General features: G+C 49.9%; 4 protein-coding genes across 8 annotated transcripts; 2 read left to right on the forward strand and 2 right to left on the reverse strand.

Moving 5' to 3' along the window:
• Positions 1-1,854: 1,854 nt before the first annotated feature.
• On the reverse strand, positions 1,855-4,883 carry LOC120705017. The gene is made up of 3 exons (XM_039989562.1): positions 4,247-4,883; positions 3,178-3,493; positions 1,855-2,322 (listed from the first exon to the last, which is right to left on the reverse strand). Exons 1-3 carry the CDS (start codon positions 4,775-4,777, stop codon positions 2,276-2,278), a joined length of 894 nt encoding a protein of 297 aa, XP_039845496.1. The 5' UTR covers positions 4,778-4,883; the 3' UTR covers positions 1,855-2,275.
• Positions 4,884-6,091: 1,208 nt separating this feature from the next.
• Positions 6,092-8,503, reverse strand: LOC120702801 (THO complex subunit 4B-like). Of its 4 annotated transcripts, none has more exons than XM_039986752.1 (5): positions 8,190-8,503; positions 7,966-8,085; positions 7,696-7,764; positions 7,422-7,606; positions 6,092-6,684 (listed from the first exon to the last, which is right to left on the reverse strand). In XM_039986752.1, the coding sequence occupies exons 1-5, from the start codon at positions 8,373-8,375 to the stop codon at positions 6,507-6,509; spliced, it is 738 nt and encodes a 245-aa protein (XP_039842686.1). In that variant the 5' UTR covers positions 8,376-8,503; the 3' UTR covers positions 6,092-6,506. The 4 variants fall into 4 exon arrangements, with proteins under 4 accessions (XP_039842686.1, XP_039842685.1, XP_039842683.1 ...); XM_039986751.1 differs by having other exon boundaries at positions 6,092-6,687; XM_039986749.1 differs by having other exon boundaries at positions 6,092-6,687; positions 7,966-8,091; positions 8,190-8,502.
• A 142-nt stretch (positions 8,504-8,645) lies between these two features.
• On the forward strand, positions 8,646-10,587 carry LOC120702802 (autophagy-related protein 8D-like). Of its 2 annotated transcripts, XR_005686540.1 has the most exons (6): positions 8,646-8,815; positions 8,898-8,953; positions 9,644-9,696; positions 9,870-9,988; positions 10,256-10,440; positions 10,486-10,587. XR_005686540.1 is itself a non-coding variant. In XM_039986755.1 (5 exons), the coding sequence occupies exons 1-5, from the start codon at positions 8,785-8,787 to the stop codon at positions 10,363-10,365; spliced, it is 369 nt and encodes a 122-aa protein (XP_039842689.1). In that variant the 5' UTR covers positions 8,646-8,784; the 3' UTR covers positions 10,366-10,587. The 2 variants fall into 2 exon arrangements, 1 of the variants encoding a protein (XP_039842689.1); XM_039986755.1 differs by having other exon boundaries at positions 10,256-10,587.
• Positions 10,588-12,885: 2,298 nt separating this feature from the next.
• LOC120702803 (putative UPF0481 protein At3g02645) lies at positions 12,886-15,099 on the forward strand. Its single transcript, XM_039986756.1, has one exon. It carries the CDS (start codon positions 13,001-13,003, stop codon positions 14,813-14,815), a length of 1,815 nt encoding a protein of 604 aa, XP_039842690.1. The 5' UTR covers positions 12,886-13,000; the 3' UTR covers positions 14,816-15,099.
• Positions 15,100-20,403: the final 5,304 nt, after the last annotated feature.

Raw genomic sequence — 20,403 nt, forward strand, 5'->3', positions numbered from 1 at the left:
TGCTAGTTTCTGTCTCCTCCAGACTACGCATCCAATTAGCCTTGATTAATGATTACCAGCAAAAAAAAATGAATACATTTGTTGAGTGTGCTTTTTTTTCGTCTCACGCCATCAAATGCTAAGTCTTGAATGAATGCGAAGGAAAAAAAATAATTTTCTTTAGAAGAAAATTGTAGTTTATCATATGCGATTTATTTAGTTTGAGAAACTTATACTTTAATTTATGGTACAATAATTTTTTCTTATATCTTAAGATGGAAAAAGTTGACTTGAGAAATGGGAATACCCAACTTGCAGATCCTGGCTCCGCCTTCAGTTAGCAGCATGCTCTTTAGCATTCAGTGCTCAATTCAAATTCAAATCATTTAACATTCAGTGTTCAGTTCAAATTCTAATCAATTAACATTCAGTGTTCAATTAGTATGTTCATTTTATAGAGAGTATTCAGTGCTCAGTTAGCTTTATCTAAACGGAGTTATTCAATACTTTTTTCTTCACCGTCACTCAGGAAGGGGCGCTGGAGTGGACAAGTGGTTGTTTCAGTGAGCTGCTAGAGACAGGATTATGGAGGGGAATGTGTGTGTTGTTCTGAGTGATTTTTGTCATCGTTATCATTTGGTTTTTGCATTGGCATCTTTTTTGTGTTTTGGGGTGGTTTTATTTGATGTATCAATCACCTTATCATAATTGATGTGCTGCTGATGTGTCAGCACCCAATTGGATAAAAAAGTACTAGTTATTGATAACTGAATTAAAGATCACCGGAATGATGGTAGCAACTCCCGTTTTCTGGCCTCAATGCCTAAACCAATCTCGTTTATTGTCCACCAGCCCACCCTCGTCGAATTCGACACTTTTCCGTCGCCCGCCCAACCGGAGCTTGTTGACACAGGCTTCGCAGCCGACGGAAACTCCGTTCCACCACGCCCCAGGGGTGCCTCTGCTCTGCTATCCACTGAACGCAACTCGCGACATCGCTCTCCGCTGCCCCGTGCATCGAGTCTCAGCTCAAGGAGGAAGGCATGGGGAAGACGGGAAATGGAAATCGAGTACTCCCACCAAGTCGGCGGGCGGCGGCGCAGTGGCCGGACGCCGGGCGCGGAGTTACTCGCCTGCCCGTTCTGCGGCCACCCCGGCGACGGCGTGGAGTGCCGCATCGACCTCGACCTCGGGGTCGCCGAGGCATCGTGCGGCGTCCGCGGGGACGGCTACGTCACCGGCGCCTGGTCCAACTCCAACGTGGGCGTCGCGTCGCGGCCGCCCGCCCCCCTCGCCGGGGCTTCTGCTGCGCCCGCAGCGCAACGAAGACGACGCATGGTTAGTTTCAGGCGCAGCTGGGTCCAGCAAATTTAGGATCCGGCTTGAATTTTATCACAAGTCGCGGACGCCATTGAACGGAGTAGCTACAGGCAGACTAGAACTTTATCTTTCTACTGGAAGCCTGGAAATCGACCCGGAATTGCAAGGCAGGAATGTTACTGTTTGATCATATCATATGTGAGATGAATGCTAGTTTTCCTGTTCCGCTGAAATTTGTTATAGGTTGATATGTGCAGTGCAAATTTGGTAGCCTATGTGATTTAAGGTAGTTTATCATCTTTATTTACAATAACAGAGGCAGCAACAGCCTTGGAAATGGAACCAGAGACTGAACTGAGCATCAGACATTCAGACTAGTATAACTCTGACAAAAAAAAATCCGACAACAGAAAACGAACAGAAACAAGCAGGTACAGAGGCACCAGACCAAGCGACTCGCAGACAGAGGAAGAGCCATTCTTTTGCTGGATATATCGATAAACAGAGACAGAGAAGTTCGGTGCGGAGCATCAACACACAAATGATACGTAACCATGACTTGAACTGAAAGCTAAATTCAACAGGCGTCCATCGACTCTATTTTTTCCATGTATCAGAAGCAAGGTACAAGCAAAACCAGCAACAGCCATTCTTGTAGTAACCCAACAGAGATGAATATGGTAACTAAAACCAACGTTACTTCGCAAAATCGTTCACCATTACTACTTCCACGTAACGCCTTCACCAGTTTGGAAAGTTCTGAATGAAACTGAAAGGCCAATTCAAACCCATCGGGCCAGCGGAACGAGTAGAACCTAACTAATAGAAACAGTAGAGTTGCTGAGTTTTCTGAAGCCATCTGAACAAAAAGAAGACAAGCTGATTCTCAAGTCACTGTAGCCGAAGTATTCAGACTTCTGATTTCTGAAGGGATGAATTGTGAAGTTGTTGTCAGAAGTTCTGCTCCCGTATTCCTCTATGGTTCTTCTGCGTCAACATCTGGGTACACTAACGCCTCAGCATCTGAAATCGCAAGGGAATAAATAAAAGAATGAGTTCAATTTTGTGAATAACGAAAGAGAGCAAACAATCAGTTACAAGATCAAAATTATTGGCTAACAAGTGAAACTAATGAGTTGAACTTTGATGAATAACGAAAGAGAGCATACAATCAGTTACAATATCAAAATTATTGGCTAACAAGTGGGAACAACTGAACTTTCTGTAGTGAAGATCAGATTATTGGCAGCTTAGCTCGACTGAATTTCCTAACTCAGGGATCATGCTAAGAAATGAAAACCCGACGACTTCTAGAACCAGATCAAATTTAGGATCTGTCAAAGGATTGCTAAATATTACAAGGCACTCTCAATACTAGACCTGAGATTGCTTCCATTCAACGGCTTCTGCTTAATTTTAAATTCTAAAGCATGTTTCAGATTAGTCCAAGTCAAAGAAACTAAACAATTTTCTCAAGAACAAATCTGCCCACTTGAGGAAAATAAAAACCCAAGATGAGGATATACTACTACATATAGAAATTATTTATATAAGTGCAGAAGTACTCTGAATATATTTCAGCTATCTACATACTGTTCAAGTTAAATTCTCTGTTGTCATCAGTATGGTACTATACTACTATGATCTACTGAGTACCGATACACTTATCTATTTTTATATCAAATTCAGAACTACAGAATTACTGTGAGCTTCGACCTATGTTGCAAGTTGCATTTTTATTCTCATCAGTACTGATCCCTTCAACATCGTCATCACAAGACCACTTTGAAAAAACTTCAAATACCTCACCACCTGAAACGGCGACAAAGCAGATAACAAGTGCTACACGAACTACTAGGAAAACTGCGAAGTCCTCACCTGGTGCCCCGGCGGTGAACATGACAATGTTCATGAGCTCGTCGCTGTGAGGCAGGTCGTTGACCAGAGGGGTCAGCCGCCCATACAAGCCGGCCTGCACGCACATTATGGTGCCGAAGACGTCCCCTTGGTTCGCACGGATCCCCATCTGGGTCCTCAGGTTGTACACGGAGCGGCCGTAGAAAGAAAAGAAGCGCACACCATCTTGGCCGAAGTTCAGCGGCTCGTCCGAACGCAGGTGCTTGATTACCCGCCGCCTATCTGCCTCAGGCTTAGCGTGCTGCAGGAACAGGAAGCCAGTGCGGCCTCCTTGTTTCTGTTGCAGTGGAATTATGTTTAGGAAAACCAAACAGCTAGACAACACCGGTACGGTGACTGAATGAACAATAAACACTATAATGAGAAGTAAATGTTCAGAGCAAGATAGGCGGTACTCATTGTGATCTGGCAAGAAACGATCCAAGACTGACGACAATGAAAGATTGCTCAGATTTCCCAAGTACACGTCAAATTTTACTGGTAACTCGCATATGGCAGTCGATCGAGAACAACAGGCAGATTGCCAACTAGTATGAATCAAGTGCTTTCAGCACGTCTTACTCAATGCAGATAACACATTACAGAACTTTTCATAAAGCAAGCATAATCTACATAGAGAACAACTTTGGGGAATCGGGAGGCGAACAGGATTAATTTGATCATCGATAACTGCTGCCTAAAGCGAACCAAGTATTGCAGAGGAGCTACAACTCGTGGGCTTCGGAGCTAGAACTTTTTACTTACAGAAGAGGTAATCATGGCAAAAAAAAAAATGCAACGAATTCGATCACAGGAAGAATCCAGTAATTAACTGCTTCGGTAAATGCAGGTAAGCATGAACAAAGGCAACAATCAGATTCAGCACTCAACAGCTGTAGTGAGAATCGACGCGACAGAACAGAAACATCCGGGATTGGTGTTCCCAGCAGACAGTAACCCGGTCACGGCATCGATTGGTGTCCACGAATCCCACTCCGCCCAAATCAACGCTCGAGTGACTAGCTAGGTGAAAGCAGGACGGCGAACTCACCCGTGATGGGTGCGGGAGGTCTGGCGCTCCCTGAGGCCTGGGCGGGACGAGCTCGACCCTCCAATGCCTCATCGTGCTCCGGGTGCCGAAGTAGTAGTCGAGGCTGACGCCGGAGTTGTTCCAGAAGCGGAACCTGCCGTTGGCGCGGAGGTTGCCGTTGTAGACGTGGCGCAGGAGGACGTAGCCGCCGCCGTCGGCCACGGGGACGGGCCTCCACATGACGGCGTCCAGCTCCGGGTGGTCGAATCCGCGCTGGACGACGCGGCTGCCGGCGCAGCCCTTCGGGGGCGGGGCGGCTTCGTCGGTCGAGAGCGCGAGGTAGAGGCCGTAGGCGGCGCCGTGGAGGAGGACGTACTGGATGCCGTCGCGCAGGACCCGGTGCACCCGCCACACCCCGGCGGCGCTCGGGACCGCCCCGCCGCCGCCGCGCGGGCGCAGGGAGACCCCCGACCCGTCCTCGTCGGCGTGGAGGTACGTGCCGTGCACGCGGCTGCGGAGCCGCACGTGGGTCCCGTCCGGGAAGAGCTCCATCCCCGCGCGGCGCCCGCGGTCTTCTGTCTTCTCCGGGTGGCGGCGCGGCGGCGGGGGGCGGCGAGCGCGTGTGGGGGGCTCTCTCGGGTTCTCGAGCGGGGGCGGCTGCTTGGGGCGGAGGACGAGGGTGGGGAGGGGGGAGGGAGGCGAGAGCCGAGCAGGTGCTCGTTGCGGGGCGGTTACGTTTGGGCGCCGCGCTAGAGGGCGGGGGAGAATTTGAAGGGGATGGTAGGTCGGTGGCGGCGCGGCACCTTTCGCTGACACGTGGGGCCGCCGTCGGGGCCAGTCTCGCGGCGGCCGGCGGAGCGTTCCAGCTGGTGTCATGCGGGCCCGTGTCGAGCGCCAGGGTGGCAGGTTACCGAGGGGGCGAGAGCCCACGTGCTGGACGGACCGACCCCTGCCTCTGCGTGAGGCGACGGAGCCCGCCGATGCGGTGCGTTCGAGCGGATCGACAAGGCGTGCGACGGCGAAGTCACAATGGCTGGTGGCGTGGTGCGTGATCGCGTGCCCCACGACGGCGAGGTCACGTTTTTCCTTCCCCTTTCTTTCCTTTTATTTATTTATTTATTTATTTTGAAACGAACTGGGTCCTCCAGTTGGCTTCAGGCGATTTCCGGGCGTGGAGCATCGGGTTGGTTCGGCACTCGAGCCTCTAGCCCGATGTCCGTTTCCACGTGCTGCTCCGCCGAACGAAATCGCACATCGTTTGTCCTGCCGATCGGGACTGCGGAGCACGAGGGGCAGGCGTGTAATCGTTTCGTCGCTGATCAGTGTCCGAGGTTTTTGGACGGACCCAACAATCATGACAACTCGCTAATGTATGGTTCGAAAAGGTGGGTTTATGGGTCTAAGATCTGCGCTACAAAACCAACAATACAAGCAAAAATAACTGCATTTGTCCCTTCCATCCTTCGTCCTTGTACCAACCGCGTCTTCTCATTTCGTCTCCAGGCTCTCTCGTCACTGTCCATCTCGCCTAGGAATGTTGATCGATTCGTTGAGTTCTTGTGGGTCGACTCAAAGGTCCTTGTTTCCCTTGCCTCACGATCTGGTCGTTCTTTGTTTTTTGATTTTGAATTTTGTTCGCCGCCAACCGCGCGCTCGCGTTCGTGCTTGCCGGCTGCAGCGCTGGAGGCTGGGGCATCAAGACAATGTATCATCGTCCTCGTCCTCGATAACCAACCTTCCTCCCAGACTGGTAAATTGACGTGCCTGCATTCTTCTTCTACCGTATACACCTTCTAGTTTGATGATGCGTACACAGCATGACCCTTTTCTGAAGCATAAACTAAGCAGCTAAAACACATGAAAATGAAACCACAAATCCTGGATGCAGACACAGGCCAATCCATGCACACCCTCAGATTATCTGAGTAGTGCCCAGACAAGCACAAATGTGATGACCTCCAGGCCTCCACCTCCAAGTGCAAATGCAAGAAAACCTTAAAAACTTCTCGTCTCTATTCTATCCCCTTCTACAAGCTTCTAAATTACTAAATTATAATTAACAGAGTCCCATTTGGTCACCGGCAACACCTCATGTCCCAAATAATCAGCCCTCACCCACCATCATCTCATTACCCAACATGCTCGGTGAAACAAAAGAAGCTTCTTACAGCTTAACCTTACACGCTCTCCGCTCATGAACCGATACATGTCTGCATCAGCATTCCTACAGAAGGAGACAGAGCTAGGCCTATTGCCTGTGTTGAATCAGTGCCAGAACCATTTAGCTGGTCTCCATTGCTGCTTTGTGGTACTTGTCCAAGTCCGCATCCAGATCTTCAGCTGAAACTTTCTCACCGCCACGCCCTCCCCTCCCTCGCCCACGGCTCCCTTGCCCCCGCCCACGCCCACCGAATCCACCTCTACCCCGAGGCCATCCTCCATCACCACCTCTTCCGGGCCTGCTGCAAAGTTTCAGTAATGACTTCTTATTCCATATATTAAAAAAATAAAGCAAGATGCAATAAAGCATAGTCAAAATTGTTCATGCACATGACAATGCAATCTTAAATTTAGCTAGGGTGCCATAAAGCATAGTCGAAATTGTTCATTCATATGACAATGCAATCTTAAAATTAGCTAGGGGCCAATAAAGCATAGTCAAAATTGTTCATTCACATGACAACACAATCTCAAGATTAGCAACCAAGAACTAACACTCAGCTTCACTTTCATTTCATGCTTGATGGATTTCCATGTGATTCTAAAATGTCAAGAAAAGCTTTATGTTCGCATACACGGCCGTTTAGCCTGTGTACACTGTTTAGGTTAACACTAATTATGAGAAACAAGTTGGTCATATATACACTTCTGTCACTAATCTGACGTTTATGCATTTTCTCCCTACAGGACAGAAAATATATCCTTTTTTTTTTGGTTCACACGGGAGTTTCAATATGAGTACCCAAACGTCACATAATCCCTGCTGCGCTTGTAGTACCAGCACACTTCACAAACTGTCGAAACCATGCTGCAGAATTGAAACTCTTAACAGGCTCACGCATACTGCCTATTTGCGGAGATGCTAATCAAGCAAAAGGGTAATGGCTGGAAAGAAGTGCCATAGATTTGGAAAGCAATGCTCTGCAGGTGATATTTCATCAAGACAGGCATAATGGCCAAGAATGATGCTACTAACCTTCTGAAAAGCCCATTGAAGTTTCCAGATGGTGGATTGAAGGAGAAGGTAGCCATTGGTGGCGCCTCAATATTTGTCCCAATGATCTCAATTTTCATAGGTTTGCCATCAAGCTGCACATTGTTGTACCTCTTAAGAGCAGCTAGAGCATCAGACCTTCTTGAGAAGACAACCTCTGCGGTCCCCTGTCAAAGTCGAGGAACATCAATGAGCATTTGAACCAAGTAAAGAAAAGGAAGGGGCAGATGGGAAGAGCATGGGCATTGGAAGGAACCTTTGATCTTCCACTCCTGTCATAGTTGATGGAGTAACGCTGGATATCGCCGACATCAGAAAATAGTTCCTGAGAAGAGGAGGATGAGCATTATGTTTGGCTGGGTAGAATGCGACACAGCGAAAATAAAAGAAAAGATGGAATTCCGTTCGTTCCGTTGCCCTAATAAGCAGCGCTAGGCGCTCAATCGATGGATCAGATGTAGGCAGAGAGGAAGGGAAGGGCGTGACCTAGCACTAGGTTTAGGGCAGGAGAAACCGAGAAAGATACCTTGATGTCGTCGTTGGAGACGCCATAGTCGAGGTTGGAGATGTAAAGCTTGGTGGGCGCGTCCATCGGCGGCTGGGGCTGGGGGGCTCCGTATCCAGCATAAGCCATGGGCCGCCGCGCCTGCGCCTGCGATTCGGTTAGTAGATGGAGCAGCAGCAGCAGAGGGGGAGGGGGAGGGGGTGTTAGTAATCTCGATTTGGGGAGGACAGTAGGAGATCCCTCACCTGGAAAGGGAAAGTGGTGCCGCGGTGGTACGGGGCTGCGGCTGCGCGGGCGTTGAAGCGACGGCGCGGCGCCGTGGGTGCGGGGCCTCCGCCTCCGGAGGCCGGGCCTCGGCCGCTGGGGCGCGGCTGGGTTTTCTTGTTCTTGGAGATGAGGTCGTCGAGGGACATGTCGAGGGCGCCGGCCATCCTCCCTATTCTCCCTCTCTCGGCGGCGGCGGCGCCGGCAGGGGCACGGACCCGGAGCGGCGGCGGCGAGGGTTCAGGGAGGAGGAAGCTGGATGCAGGCGACGCGGCGACACCCAACACGACAACCAACTAGTTTTCCGTGGGCTGCAGGTAGCTATAGTTGTCGGGATGTTGGGCCCCATGGGCTCAATTGGGCTGGTATGGGCTGGGCTGGGCTATCCGGAACCGGGCAGCCCAGCCCAACTACCAGTTTGCCGTTTGCTCTCCGTCTTCCTCCTCCTCGAGTCCTCTTTCTTCTCCACTTCTCCTTCCTGCGGCGGCGGCCGATTTGGGGGCAATTCGCCATAGCAGATTGGCAACGAAGGGGAGGAAGCAACCGGCGATTCGCTCCGAGCCGATCTGATTCGCCATGAAGCCTTTCAAGAAGGAATTCACCTTCGGTCAGTAGCTCTCGATAGATATCTGCCTCTGTATTTCACTCGATTGAATGAGTTCTGATGCATGCTGGGGGTCCGGGTGCAGATGAGAGGCTCCAGGAATCCGCCGCCATGATCGCCAACTACCCCGCCAGGGTCCCCGTATGTGAACCCTCTCCGTTCTCGTTCCTTTTCCCTCTTCCGCCCCAAACCCTAGGCAGGAAGGGCCCTGCCCCCTTCTTCTCTTCTTCGTGTTCACATCGCTAGCCCGCCGACTAGTTGTTGATCATACTGCTCTCTGTAACTTCCATCGAGTGCTGCTCCTTTTTTCCACTTCCGCCCATCCTCCTCTTCCAGATATCAATCATGTAATCGCATATATGGATGTGGACGGGACCAAACGGCATAACGGATTTTAGGATTCAGTTCAGAATTCCTTCATTGATTCAGACAAGTTGTTGGCTTCCGGAACTTTAAAAGAAATTACTAGCATCTCTCATGATGGGGCCCTGGGGTTTCGTTCAGGGTTCTATCTTATTTTGTTATGCTGCGCTGATTGAATCAGTTCCTTTTCTTTCAAGTTATGCCCACCATCATGTACATGCAAATCATTTTCTGATACTCAAAGTGTTCTTACATGCATGCATGAGGGTCTAGAAACATTGCAAATTCTAGCATAAACCAATATTTCTACTGAAACTGAATAAATTCTAGCCTAAACCAATATTGTACTGCAACTTATCAAATTCTAGCCTACATTTCTGTATTCCCCTTTTGCCCCAAATCTCTGATATTTTTGCATCTCTTGCTTGACGAACTTGAACCTCCTGAATTGTAAGCTTGTATTTGCAGGTCATCGTTGAAAGGTATTCAAGGAGTAATTTACCAGAAATGGAGAAGAGGAAGTAAGTTACTACTCTCTTGTGCCTATTACATTGCTAGAGATGGATTGGTTGTTTGATTGTCATTGATTCCACGCTGCACCATGCGGTGATTGATATGCTATTGTAATTTCATTGATCATCTATTTCGAAGATTGACATGTAGTAATACTAATACAACTTTATATATGGTGCAGGTACCTGGTTCCCTGTGACATGCCAGTTGGGCAGTTCATTTTCATACTACGGTCCAGGTTACACCTATCTCCAGGAACAGCGCTATTTGTGTTTGTAAACAACACTTTGCCCCAAACAGGTGAGACCGCCTTTGCTCATATAATCTGTTACTCCGATCCCTGCCGAAGCCTTAGGCATTTTGTTCCTCGGTTAGGTTGCGGCCTGTTGTGCTTTGTTAGGATCTAGCAATGTTGTAACAAGCACTACTTCGAAAGCAGCCGAAGGTCGAAACTAGATTCCGTGCAATTAGAAAGGGGTTGTTGTTGTATTGCTTGAATTGGTAGTTTCTTTTCTTTGGAATAAAACTTGGTTTGATTGATAGTGGTGATGCAATGTGTATCCACAGCTAGCCTGATGGGAAGTGTATACGACTCGTACAAGGACAAGGACGGCTTCCTTTACATGTGCTACAGCAGCGAGAAGACATTTGGCTGCTCTGCCCCTGGACTGACCTGACGTAGAAATTTTGCTTTGCGGCCAGGTAGCCCGTACATCACCTCTGTGCATATATCGTGCTACTCCGTATGTTATGTGATCAACTCTGTACATATAATATCTTGCTACTCCTTGTGTTATGTGAATAAACTCTGTACATATAGATGCATCGTGCTACATTTGAGAAATGATGTACTACTTGTGTATAGCTGTTAATAAAGCAATATCCTACCCTCTACAAAACTGACAAATGTACATCATACTTATATGAATGCCGTCATATAAACCTCCAAGATCCTGGGCAGATAGATGATACTGACAAAATCCGTCGAAAAAATCAGTTGAAAAGCAGAGCACCCGTAATCAGTTCGAAGACTGAAATTAGCTCCTCATGGCTAACTCAATCGTGATCCACCTGTGTTTAAACAATGCCTTCGACAAGAAGATCCTCAGGAACTGGTGGTTAGAGCAACTCCAACAGCATCGCTAAACTTACTTGCCTCGGTAAAAAAGAAGAATTGGCGCTGAAAACGGTATCCAACAGGCTCGCCTTCTTCCTCGCCTCTCTATCCCGCTCGTCAATCCTCCCCTGCCGCTAGGCAATTTTGCCGTGCTTGCTCCGCTCGCCAACTCCCTAATCCCCCTCGGGGCCCGCCACCGGGACGGGTGGTTCGCGCGGAGCTGCAACTCGCTGGGACCGGAGCTCGCCGACCCGCCGTGGCCGTCGCCGCCACCTCCGAAGACAGACCCGCGTGCTCTGGTCTGGGCCTCTGGGCAACCGTTGATGGGACGCATCGGACATGGATTTGGCCAGCCGACCATGGACACGCGCAGGTATGCGTCCATCCCGAGCTGCATCGGCGCTCGGCCGCGTGAACAGCTCGTTACCCATGGCGACGCCGGTCGCGTGCACGAGCTCGCCCACCCGCCATGGCCGCCGCCGCCAGGAGCTCCACGCCGAGCCACCACCCCAGTCTCGATCCGCCCTAGCTGACCCTCAAAACTAGTTGCTCTCGTCTTCCTGGTGCTCCTCCCCCTCTTCTCCACCGCCGGCGAGCCCCCTCGCCCGGATTTCGCCTGCAACCATGGCAGCTCCGGCCATGGACCCAATTGCGAGTCCCCAATTATTTCTAGGGTTATTAGTGCAAGAACTCAGGGATCCCATTATAAATCATAATTTTGACTCTCAAACTCAGATAGCTAGATTGTTGGATAGTATAGGCATATAGAGAGTGAATGCTTGCTAAATAAATAGCTAAATAGTAATATAAAGAGTGATATTTAACTAGTCTTTTGGAGATGCTCTTTGCCTACCCCAACTTATTTGGGGAAAAAAGCTATGTTGTTGTTGTTGTTTGGAGATGCTCTTGGTCGATCAGGTCCCGCCATGTTTAACCACCATTTATATGCGATTTGGGCCCTGTTTGCATCTTTAGCCCTTGGGCTAATTTGAGAACTAAAGTTTTGTTCTTCAATTAGCTCTATAAAATTTAGCCTCTAGAGTTGTTTGGATTCATGGACTAATTTGAGGACGAAATATATATCCCAATCATTGGCTATGAATGGGGTTAGGAAATAGTAACAATTCAGTGGGGCCCACGCAGAAATAGTGCCAATAAGCACCTCTTGGAAGTGCTAATTTTTTTGGGTGCTAATTCACTTTAGCCCTAAATAGTCCCACCTGTTTGAATCTATTGGAGCTAAAATGGACTAAAAGTGGAGGTGCTAATTTTTAGCACCTGGATCCAAACAGACCCTTATGTATGCATTAATGCATCTGCTTCCGGATCACTCATCAGTCATCACAAGCGGCTCCTCGCAAAAGATGGAAGGAAGTGACGGCCAAGTACTCAAGTGGCAGGGATTATTCGGGCCATGGAAGGCGCAGAGCACTGTTCTTCTTTCCAGTCTGGCGCGTGCAGGGTGCCTGGATGGGCATGCTGGCATTCCTATTGGGGCGATCGATGGCCTGATCAGACCAGAATTTATATGTGGGGTATTTGATCACTGTCGCTGCTCGATCGTGATGTTGCCTTACCGATCATAGTACCTGTTTTTTTTTCCTTTTCACACATCTACACTTTTTGTTTAGGTGCTTGAATTTTTATTTTTATTCGTAAGCTTGAGGCTGTTTACATAAAGCGCTCAAATTAAAATAGTCTCTCTCTCTCTCTCTCTCTCTCTCTCTCTCTCTCTCTCTCTCTCTCTTAAAAAAAGAGAGTACTGCATCCGCATGCCAACCTCTTTTGCAGGCTGTTCATATATACATGTATCAAGTTCTAGCAGCTAGGAAGCATGCTCGAGTGGGAGGTTCGAACGCCATGCCCGATCGAGACATCTGCAGATGGAGAACGTGTGGAAAATGAAAAGGATGAAACCGTGCATGTGAAAAATGAAACCAAACCTCCACACTTCAAACCAAAAGCGTTACGCCACCAACTTAAACTTTATTCCTTCATTTGTTTTGACGAAATTGATCTGAATAACTATATAAAATCATCGCTGCAAATTAAGTAGTATAAATTGCTAGCTGCCGGTTATCCAATTGCCAAGCAACAGCCAGCAGCCAGGAGCCAGCTCGCTTCTCTGGCAAAAGTGAGCGTGTCAGTGTGCGTGATCGTGAGAGCTAGCTAGGCAGCACGTACACTGACCAGCAATGGCGGCCTCCGATCAGCAAGGCACCGCCCGGGACGGAGCGCCGCCGCCGGCGTTCGACGAAGTCCGGTGGGTGGTTCGGATCCGGCAGTCCCTGGAGGAGGGCGCCGCCGGGGGCGACGGCGGCGGCGACGACGACGACACCGGCATCCCGGTGTCCGTCTTCAACGTGCCCAAGGCGCTGCGGGTGCACAAGCCGGAGGCCTACAAGCCCCAGCTCATCGCGCTCGGACCCTACCACCACTGGCGCCCCGAGCTGTACGAGATGGAGCGCTACAAGCTCGCCGCGGCGCGCCGCGCGCAGCGGCGGCTCCGGCCGCCGGGGGCCGTCCGGCTCGACGGCCTCGTCGACCAGTTCCGGCGGCTCGAGCGCCGGGTCCGCGCCCACTACCACCGCTACCTCGACTTCGGCGGCGAGACGCTGGCGTGGATGATGCTCGTCGACGGCGCGTTCCTGCTCGAGTTTCTGCAGGTCTACGCCGCCGCCGCCGCGGCTGACGAGGGGGAGGTCGCCGGCGACGGCGGAAAGGCGGCGCTGCGGCGGGTGCCGTCGAGGATGCAGCACCTCGTCGACTTCTCCGGGAGGAAGTCGGCGCACAACCTCATCCTCCGCGACATGCTCATGCTCGAGAACCAGGTCCCGCTCTTCCTCCTCCGCCGGATCCTCGAGCCGCAGTGCGCGTCCGCCGATGAGGCCGGCGAGCTGCTCGCGCGGATGGTCACCGGCCTCGTGAAGGAGCTCTGCCCGTTCAAGATGATGGAGAACTTCCCGGCGGTCGACGTCGGCAAACACGCGCACGTGCTCGAGGCGCTCTACTACCTGCTCGTGCCGAAGCCGGCCGAGGACCACGCGGCTGAGGCGGCCGACGCCCACGCCGGCAACCACCACGACGAGGGGTACGACATCGAGGAGCAGCTGGTGGACGGCGGCGGCGGCGGCGGCGGCGGCGAGGAGGAGGAGGAGCAGAAACCGGCCGGCGGCGGCTGGGAATACGTCAAGCAGCTGCTCCTCACCGTGGGGGGCCTGGCGTCGAGCGGCCGGATGCGCTACGTGACGAAGCCGATCGCGTTCGTCGTCAAGGCGCCGTGGAAGATGCTCACCGTCCTGCCGGGCATCTCGGCGATGAAGCAGCCCGTCGAGGCTTTCTTCATGTCCGGCGCCGACGGGAGCACCACCAACCCCCGCGACCCGAGCTCCTCGGCGGGGTACCTGACCCGGCCGCCGCTGATCGAGGAGATCATGGTCCCCTCGGTGTCCGAGCTGGCCAACGTCGGCATCCAGTTCTCCCCGACCGCCGGCGACCTGTCCACCGTCGCGTTCGACCCCAAGACGCTGACCTTCCACCTTCCCGTTGTGACCCTGGACTCCCACACGGAGGTGGTGCTCCGGAACCTTGTCGCCTACGAGGCGGCGGCGGCGGCGGGCCCGCTGGTGCTGGCCCGGTACACGGAGCTGATGAACGGCATCATCGACACCGACGAGGACGTGGCCGTGCTGCGGCGGCGCGGGGTGGTGCTGAACCGGATGAAGAGCGACGGCGAGGCCGCCAGGCTGTGGAACGGGATGACGCGGTCGGTGCGGCTGACCAAGGTGGCGGCCATGGACAGGGCCGTCGAGGAGGCCAACCGCTACTACAACTCGCGGTGGCGCGTGAGGGCGAAGCGGTTCATGCGCAAGTACGTGTTCAGCTCGTGGCAGGTGCTCACCTTCCTCGCCGCCGTCATGATGCTGCTGCTCACCACGCTCCAGGCCTTCTGCTCCGTCTACACCTGCTCGCGGTGGTTCGGCGCCGTCACCGTCGCCAAGGCGGGGTGATCGCCATCGTCGCCGTCGCGTTGGACTCGCCGGGAGCCTTTCTGGATCGGGACACGCGCGACATGATTTGCTTGGGGTTTGGTATGGGTCAACGACGAGGTAATTCAGTTTTTTTTGGGTAGTGTGGGCTGGCAATTCGTTGTTGTTAAAGATGTACATAGTAATTGGTTGTGAATTGTGATGAGGTTGATTTTCACTCTATTGGCTTTACATTTGAATTTGTGGTGATTTTGCAAAGCTGAATGGTATATATGTTATGAATAACATCGTTTAACTTTTTTCCTCATAATACGTAAAGAGTGTCTAATCAAACAACCGGCTTAATTTAATCAAATTGACTTAGACTTGAGGGGATGTAAGGAATTTTAGATGCTGTGATTAAAGGTATTATACTGATCGAAGCCAGCGTGAAGCATGCTATGAGTTTCTAAATATCCTCTGCCATCAAAGTTGAACGCTTCAAAATGTCCGGTACCGGCCGGTAGATACAGAGAAGTCACAAAGCACCTAATGGTACAAGAACAAATCAGCGTCGCCCAGCCTGTTTAGTTTCGAAAAAAAATTTACAGTATCTGTTACATCAAATTTTTAAACACATGCATGTAGTACTAAATGTAGTTGAAAAAATAACTAATGACATAGTCTAACTGATTAGCACGAGACAAATCTTTTAAGCCTAATTAGTTCATAATTAGATATTAATTATCAAATAACAACAAAAGTACTACAGTGTTAAAATCCAAAAAAATTCGCGAACTAAACAGGAAGGTTTGCCTGTAGCTGCGATTGGTTGGAAATTTGATGCTTCGCCAGCTAACAGTCATCATGATGACATGGACAACTGATGATGATCGTGGAAAAGTGTCAGCAAAGCTACCACCCTGTGGCCCACAGGAAGTAAACATAATTTCGGCATGCTCCACATTGCATATATGTTAGAGGCGAGATGATGCTCTCACTAGATGGTCCACTCTGTAAGTTGAAACGATCACCAGATTGTTTGATTACTACTTTCCAAAACATATTGAAAAATATAGGCAGAATAGCCATATTCGGCGCCGTCACCGTCGCGACGACAGAGTGATCACCGATCAGATTTTAGGTTTTGGGCGACTTTCTTGATCTGGCTACGCGACATGATTTGCATGGGTTTGGTTTGGCTGGAAATGGCACCGGGATACAGTTGTTGGATAGTGTGGTTGGGCAATTTTCTTTTATTTTGGTTGTTGTTCTGATGTGTAAAGTACTAAAATGATTGGTTGTGATTTGTGGCACTAATAAATCTTTGCGCATTTGGCACCATTGATTTGACATGATAATCACCTATGATCATCGGAATTACCGGTAACATCTTCCATGTAAACCATGATAAGGACACCCTTTCAAATATCTTATAAGCTTACGACATTTCAAAAAATTTCATCCATACCATCAAACCAACCTTTTAACTTAAACATTCAAGATATCTTCGAACCAAATGTCTAATCAGGGGAAAAAAAAGCCAACCCAACAATAGGAATCAAATTAGTCTCATATAGTTAATTTGATAAGGGCCGCGTGATTTGAAATTAACAATTCAGGATGCTTCCTTCCCTAGCTAGTACTCCTTCATCATGGCATAACATTTTGATCAGAGAAATTTGCTCCAGAGCTATTCCCTTGTGTCCCTACAAGAAGTGATGAGCACTTAACCTATCATGATTTCAGTATGCTCCACACATTTGCATATAGTAGTTAAGACTTCAGCGGTGAGATGATGGTCCTCGCTGAGTTGTCCACTCTGTAAAGTAGCAAGAGGGAAGTTTTCTAATTACTACTCAATCTTTTTATTTTTTTGAGATTACACAGTACAACTCAGACACTCACAACGCACGCATACTCACACCCCTGTGAACACACATACTCAATCTTTTTATGGAACATTAATGTTAAGTAGGATGTAGGAATCCTGTCATTTTTATTTGCATCATATAACCTCATGCTTTCGATATATAAGAATGCGCAAACAGGAACAAAGTGTAAGAACAACTCATGATGCTTGCTGTAGAAGGAAATGTCCCATGAAAATTGGAATCTTTCTCACCAAGACCAGCCCCCATACCCACCTCACAAACTCTACTTTTGGACCTACTTGGAAACACCAAATGTTTGACAGGAGAATGGCAGACTGAAAATGACGCCCACCCCAGTTCACGTTGCTGGCCGCGCTCCCCTTGGCGTTGTTTTTTTACACCGTGGTGTTCTTTACCCAACCCTCGGTACCCGCGATCTCATTGGTCATCCAGCTTGAATTACTCCCGTAATGACGCCTGCCTTCCAAAATGCCGCCCGACTGCCACCCGAGAACACGCACCCTCCGCAAGTGGTCCAGAGCGGTAGTGGTCCGGTGACGTAATTCATGGGATCGTCAGCAACACCTCAAGTCCACTCCGGTGGCCCGCTCCGGTGGAGACCGCTCGCCACGGTCGCCTCAAGTCCACTCCGGTGGCCCGCTCCGGCGGAGACCGTTCGCCACGGTCGCCTCAAGTCCACTCCGGTGGCCCGCTCCGGCGGAGACCGCTCGCCACGGTCGCATCAAGTCCACTCCGGTGGCCCGCTCCGGCGGAGACCGCTCGCCACGGTCGACTCAAGTCCACTCCGGTGGCCCGCTCCGGCGGAGACCGCTCGCCACGGTCGACTCAAGTCCACTCTGGTGGCCCGCTCCGGCGGAGACCGCTCGCCACGGTCGACTCAAGTCCACTCCGGTGGCCCGCTCCGGCAGAGACTGCTCGCCACGGTCGCCTCAAGTCCACTTCGGTGACCCGCTCCGGCGGAGACCGCTCGCCACGGTCGCTAGGAGCCAGGTCCGGGGAAGTGATTCTCGCTCCCTGAGCGGTCCGAGGTCCGTGTAGCCGCTTGGCTTGGTTCCGTACCTTCGCCGCCCTATGGAGAGCGCTCTAGTACCTGAATCTGGCAATAGGTGTTCCGGCCTCCAAGGGGTCCGGAGCACCCACTTTCGACATGAGCACACCGACACAGCCAAGTTGTGTGGAAACACATCACGATGGTGGCCCCACCCGCGGGTTCGTACCTCTCCCGAGGTGGGCCCAGGGGCCACTGTCGGTACCCCAGGACTGGGGTACCCCCTATTGCTATGTCTAGGCAAGAGTCTCGTAGTAATCCTTAACTATGCCCTGACAGCCGGACCCCTGTGGTCCAGAGCCCTACTCTCCCGGCAAACGGCCCCGGACCCGCTCCCCACTTGGGGTGGGTCTGGTGACGCCACGTGTCCCGGAGAAGGTAGCCCTCAGCCAAAAACAGCTGGGGCCCGGGACCCCCATATACTATCCGGACCCCTCAGCAGGGTGGAACCGACACCCCGCCTGGGGCTGGTCTGGAGCCGCCACGTGTCCGTAGGTGCGGGCACGCGCGCGGGGCCGCGTGCCTCCCACTGGAAGACTCGCCTACCAACCACATTCAATGCGGTAGGCGGAAGTGCGCTCTGCCACAGCAGAGCCCGAGGCAGCTTTTGCCAGGTTGTACTGTTGGTCGCGTGTTACCAAGGCGCACAGTGCAGTCGCTGGCGCCGCCCACGCCGCGTATGTCAGTCTACTATGCCAGTTGGACACGACGGCTCGGCTTCGCCCATTATGACGCCTACACGGTAGCCTCGACAGACTACGATGTAAGCTACATTGCCCCAACGGGCGCCTCACCGATGGGACAAATAGAGACCCCCCTCGGTCAGAGAGGCTACAGGGCGATGAAGTGTATCCGAGAAGAGATTCTCAACCGCTGTAGCTCCATTGAAGCTTTCTGCGTAGTATACTATACATCCACGTTAGACCCACCTGTCGGGGTCTGAACGCCTGTGTACGCATCCCCTTGGTCTATAAAAGGGAGACGCTCGCTAGAGGAAGATTCAAGTCCCGGCTGGGCAGAGGATAGACTCATTCATACTAAGAGCAATACATCTCACAGTGGACGTAGGGTATTACGCTCCGGCAGCCCGAACCACTCTAAACCCGAGTGTTCTTGCGTTCTTGCCCCCAAGCTAGATCGGCCTAATCGCTTAGCGCTTTCCCGAGTATTCTCCCTCTGGGATTAGGCGGGTGCGTTCCGCCATCCGGCTGTGGGTACCCCAGAAGCCCACGACAATATGAGTGCCCTTTTAACTTATATGCTTTCACTTGTCGGTACCTTGTCTACAGGCTCTGATGAAGGCATGAATGCTTGGGTTGCGGCAAATTATGCTCTTAGCAGGCTTGGAGGGGATCCTAACAAAACCGATGAAATAGTTGAACTTGGGGCGCTTCAACTCAGGTTCAGCGATGAGCGCATATACAGCTTTTGTGATTCTTTGCTCCCGGAACATGTATCTTGTTTAAATACAGTGCATGCTAATGAGTTCTTAATAGTATTGTACAATTCAGAAGGATCCACTTACCTGAAATCTTGATTTCTGTATGCTGTATAAATGGCTTCTGTAATATAGGATGGCCAAATTCATTTATAGTTTCTTGATTCAGTACACATAATAGATTCATCTGTTGACAAGATATGAATCTATGATGTCCAGACAGACTAACATTCTATTCTCATGGTGTTCTTATTGGCACTTAAGGCAATTAGTTTGCTAAATAGGTAATTGATACTGCCTAGAGTATCTTTCACCAATCTTGAGCTACCAATTCAGTGTTTGCATATGGTCATGTAAGAGTTATGAGGAAACATCGAATCTGAGATAATGTGGAAATGAATCTGGCCAATATGTTTATTATACCTAGGATATATTTATTCTTCCATTACAGTTTTTTTTTTCTTTTCTTCATACAGTCCAAATCAAGTGCCATGTAAGATGAGCAAATTATTTACTGCACCTTTTTTGAACTTGTTGAGTACATTCACTATTTGTCCAAATCAAGCGCTTCAATTGCCCAGTACTAAATGCATGCACCATGTTCTACATAAGAAATTATATAGCTTTATGTAGATTGAATAAAAAATCAGTATTATGATATATGTTATATGAATATAAAACCCATGTTTAATAATTTTTTTAATAACACGTGCAGATACACGTGCACTCTACTAAGCTAATAATCAGAGGCCGTATATATATGTATATGGCACTAATGTTTTTGTAACAAAAAAATTATGGATCAAAGACGCGTGGAAATTAGTGGGGATGGCACGAATTCATTACAAGATCTCATAATATGAAATTTTATTTCAATTGTATACACACCAGATGGCATCTACATTACAATTGTAGGTCACGATTTTATAAATAGAATTTCATGGCAAGAAGTCTTGCCTAATTTCCTGACATATTATTGCACCCAAAATACACAATGGCAGGTCTATAATTCATGAAGAGAATTTCCTAACATAAAATTATGTCTAATACCTAGCATAAGGCGGCATCTAGGATATAATTGATGTGATCACAATTTCATATCAAGAATTTACAAATTTTATATTAATATTCTGCGTAATTGATATCATAGGATGGCGTTCAAAATAGGTTGGATCTGATTATGATCTCACAAATAAATTTCCTAAGTTAAAATATGCCTAATTGCTAACCTAAGATGGCGTCGAAACAA

Source organism: Panicum virgatum, chromosome 4K (assembly GCF_016808335.1).
Source record: "Panicum virgatum strain AP13 chromosome 4K, P.virgatum_v5, whole genome shotgun sequence".
NCBI classification, from domain to species: Eukaryota; Viridiplantae; Streptophyta; class Magnoliopsida; order Poales; family Poaceae; genus Panicum; species Panicum virgatum.

Bases quoted from the DNA above. Each gene is read 5' to 3' on its own strand.
- LOC120702802 (XM_039986755.1), top strand. From the start codon at position 8,785: ATGAAGCCTTTCAAGAAGGAATTCACCTTCG. The intron at 8,816-8,897 runs GTCAGTAGCTCT...GTCCGGGTGCAG, and splicing joins CAAGAAGGAATTCACCTTCG to ATGAGAGGCTCCAGGAATCC. The intron at 9,989-10,255 runs GTGAGACCGCCT...GTGTATCCACAG, and splicing joins CAACACTTTGCCCCAAACAG to CTAGCCTGATGGGAAGTGTA.
- LOC120702803 (XM_039986756.1), top strand. From the start codon at position 13,001: ATGGCGGCCTCCGATCAGCAAGGCACCGCCCGGGACGGAGCGCCGCCG.
- LOC120702801 (XM_039986749.1), bottom strand. From the start codon at position 8,375: ATGGCCGGCGCCCTCGACATGTCCCTCGACGACCTCATCTCCAAGAAC. The intron at 7,765-7,965 runs GTATCTTTCTCG...TCCTCTTCTCAG, and splicing joins TCTCCAACGACGACATCAAG to GAACTATTTTCTGATGTCGG. The intron at 7,607-7,695 runs GTTCCTTCCAAT...CGACTTTGACAG, and splicing joins ACAGGAGTGGAAGATCAAAG to GGGACCGCAGAGGTTGTCTT.
- LOC120705017 (XM_039989562.1), bottom strand. From the start codon at position 4,777: ATGGAGCTCTTCCCGGACGGGACCCACGTGCGGCTCCGCAGCCGCGTG. The intron at 3,494-4,246 runs GTGAGTTCGCCG...CCACTGCAACAG, and splicing joins ACCTCCCGCACCCATCACGG to AAACAAGGAGGCCGCACTGG. The intron at 2,323-3,177 runs GTGAGGACTTCG...TTGCGATTTCAG, and splicing joins GTTCACCGCCGGGGCACCAG to ATGCTGAGGCGTTAGTGTAC.